The sequence below is a fragment of the Bos taurus genome, chromosome Y, assembly GCF_002263795.3.
Source record: "Bos taurus isolate L1 Dominette 01449 registration number 42190680 breed Hereford chromosome Y, ARS-UCD2.0, whole genome shotgun sequence".
In the NCBI taxonomy this organism is placed as follows: Eukaryota; Metazoa; Chordata; class Mammalia; order Artiodactyla; family Bovidae; genus Bos; species Bos taurus.
This window is the reverse complement of record NC_082638.1, coordinates 24,440,893-24,443,296: the sequence shown is the minus strand read 5'-3', so window position 1 is coordinate 24,443,296 and position 2,404 is coordinate 24,440,893. Positions and strand designations below refer to the sequence as shown.

General features: G+C 53.2%; 1 protein-coding gene across 1 annotated transcript; it reads right to left on the bottom strand.

Moving 5' to 3' along the window:
• Positions 1-474: 474 nt before the first annotated feature.
• LOC132344657 (testis-specific Y-encoded protein 1-like) lies at positions 475-1,017 on the bottom strand. Its single transcript, XM_059884302.1, has 2 exons — positions 892-1,017; positions 475-828 (listed from the first exon to the last, which is right to left on the bottom strand). The coding sequence occupies exons 1-2, from the start codon at positions 1,015-1,017 to the stop codon at positions 475-477; spliced, it is 480 nt and encodes a 159-aa protein (XP_059740285.1).
• Positions 1,018-2,404: the final 1,387 nt, after the last annotated feature.

Here is a 2,404-nt window from a genome sequence, read left to right as displayed (position 1 = left end):
GTTAGTGTGTGTTTGTGTATGTGTATGTGTGTCTGTGTGTACGTGTGTGTGACTCCCAAGTCTCAGTTATTTTCGGGATCATCCACATTTATAATAACTGTCTGCTGAGGCTGCTCTGGTGTACTGTCTCTGGTCATTCCTGACTTAGAGGCTTTGGAGCTGCTCCTCCTCAGATGTAGGCCTGAAGTAGACACACAAATTCATGGCAGCGACACTCAGGGGTGTGGCCCTGCCTGGACTCTACTCAGCTGTGCCTTGGAGCCTGCCAATTGCCCAGTACCACACTTCCTACAGGGTCCATCAGCACCCATCCTGCGCCCTCGTCCCCACCCATCCTCCTGCTCCTGCTTCTGCACCTCCTCCTCCTCCTGAGCAGCAGACCCCAAGAAGCAGCAGAAAGGATACCACTTTGGCCCAGAAACCAGAGATGCCCTGGATAATGGCACTCCTCTGAGCCAAGTCATGCTTCCTCCTCTAATGGCTCTTGCACATGAAGGAAACATAGCCCCTGCAGTTTTTCTCATGGTCAGAGCTCAGTTCCACTTGCAGGGTGGACAGCGCCTGCAGCGCATCTAGTGCCAGAAGTTCATTTGTGTCTCCCGGCAATTCCTTGCCCTGATCCTCTAACACCTTCTCCTTCAGGTCTTGCGAGGACCCCCGTTGCTGCTCCTCATCAGCCAAAACCTCCACCTCCTCCATGATGTCTTCCACAAGCAGCTGGAACACCCGCCTGATCCCCGCCACGTCTCTGTCCACCAGGGCCCCGCCATCCCCTGCCACCTCCACGCTGACGTGGGTCGCATTGTCGCCTGCTGTTGCAACTTGTGGCTGTAGGGTCGCAGCCGTGCACAGCATCACAAGGGCAGGCTGCAGGGCCCCATCCCCCTGAGCTTCTGGGCTCACAACAAAGTAGGTCCGGGGTCCCAAGATGCTCCCGCATTCCTCTGACCACCTCTCGTGCTCTTCTTGGCCCTGGCCATGACCCCAGACTGGGTCAGATGTGAAAGGATGGGACATAGGAGCACCAAAGCAAGTGGTGTGCAATGGCGGCCCAGGCTGCAATAAACCTGTGGGACCCACTTGTTTTTTCGGGGTGGGGAGTGAGAGGCATGACCGGGAGGCAGTGGCTGGTGTGTCTGGGGTGGCCTGAGGCTGAAGAAAGGGGTGGTGGTGAGCCCAGGACCGGGTGAACAGGCTCTGGTACATCAACCAAACAGGCACGGCCCTAGGCTTTGAGCCGCGCACATGCTGCTGGCCCAAATCTAGACCAATGGCTGAGAGGGTACTGGACGGCACCCTTATGGACACACCCCTAGACCGGAGGACATCTTCGGCGGTTCCTGGGCTCCAGCTCCACCATATGGCCAAATTCTGCTCTAGGGAGCTGGCAGGTTTTGCATCTGCCACTACCCCAGGCGCTGTCATTGACCTGCATTTGGAAATTTCAACCACGGGTTCCTGCTCCGCAATCTGAACAACACACTCCTGTGTCCCACAGGACCTTCAATAACTGGGAGCTCTCCATGAGTATCCAAATGATACACAGGGGCTCCAAGTGGCTGGATACTTTTCTCCATGGGATAGAGTACCTGATGCTGTCCAGATGCTAGGGGAGAAGGGAAAAACCCCACCGTTTGCAGCAGTTGATCTCTGTTGTTCAGGGACACCAGAGCCTTGGGATACAGAGCTCACTTTGTGTCTGTTTATCTCTGCTTCTGGCACAGCACTGTTTGGGGCAATCCTTTTGTGTATGTACCAGGGCTGGTGTCTATGTGTCTCATGGCAATGTCAGGGAAAGAAATCCCAGAGTTTGATAAGGATAGAAAGACCCTTGTTGCTGCATGTCCAAGGGGCTGTGGGATCACCCACCATGGCTTCTGTGTCTTGGGATTGCAGCCTGTTCTGTGTCTCAGATCCTTGGCACTCTCACTGGTCACCCCCAGGCACTTTCTTTCTGCCTCTCCTTTCTGCCAGGCATCCTGGGTGCACCACTGTAATTCCACTTAGAAATTGCTCACTCAGTGAGATAACAGGGATTGGTACCCTGGCTCCAGTGCTTCTGATGGCCAGAGTATGTACTTTCCCTATGACCTTCACGGTTTTGCTATCCAACTTCCATCACCTGGTTAGGTCAGTTTCTACACCTCATACTCACAAACATACCGTCAGGTGCTTTTCATGAACATATGCACACACATGCTTGTGTACACACCAACATCCCTGAGAGGAATTGCACATATGTAGAAGTACAAACTTTCTTGTCCAGGAGCATCAATTTTGGTAAGCACCCTATTTTCTTTGTCCTGGTTATGTTCTTTCACTTTCTCATTGATCATGTGAGGTTGCACTTCCAGCTCTGTGACTTAGCCTCAAGGGTTACAAAATTTTGGTATTTGCTCCTGAC

Bases quoted from the DNA above. Each gene is read 5' to 3' on its own strand.
- LOC132344657 (XM_059884302.1), bottom strand. From the start codon at position 1,017: ATGTCCCATCCTTTCACATCTGACCCAGTCTGGGGTCATGGCCAGGGC. The intron at 829-891 runs GCTCAGGGGGAT...GCGACCCTACAG, and splicing joins ACTTTGTTGTGAGCCCAGAA to CCACAAGTTGCAACAGCAGG.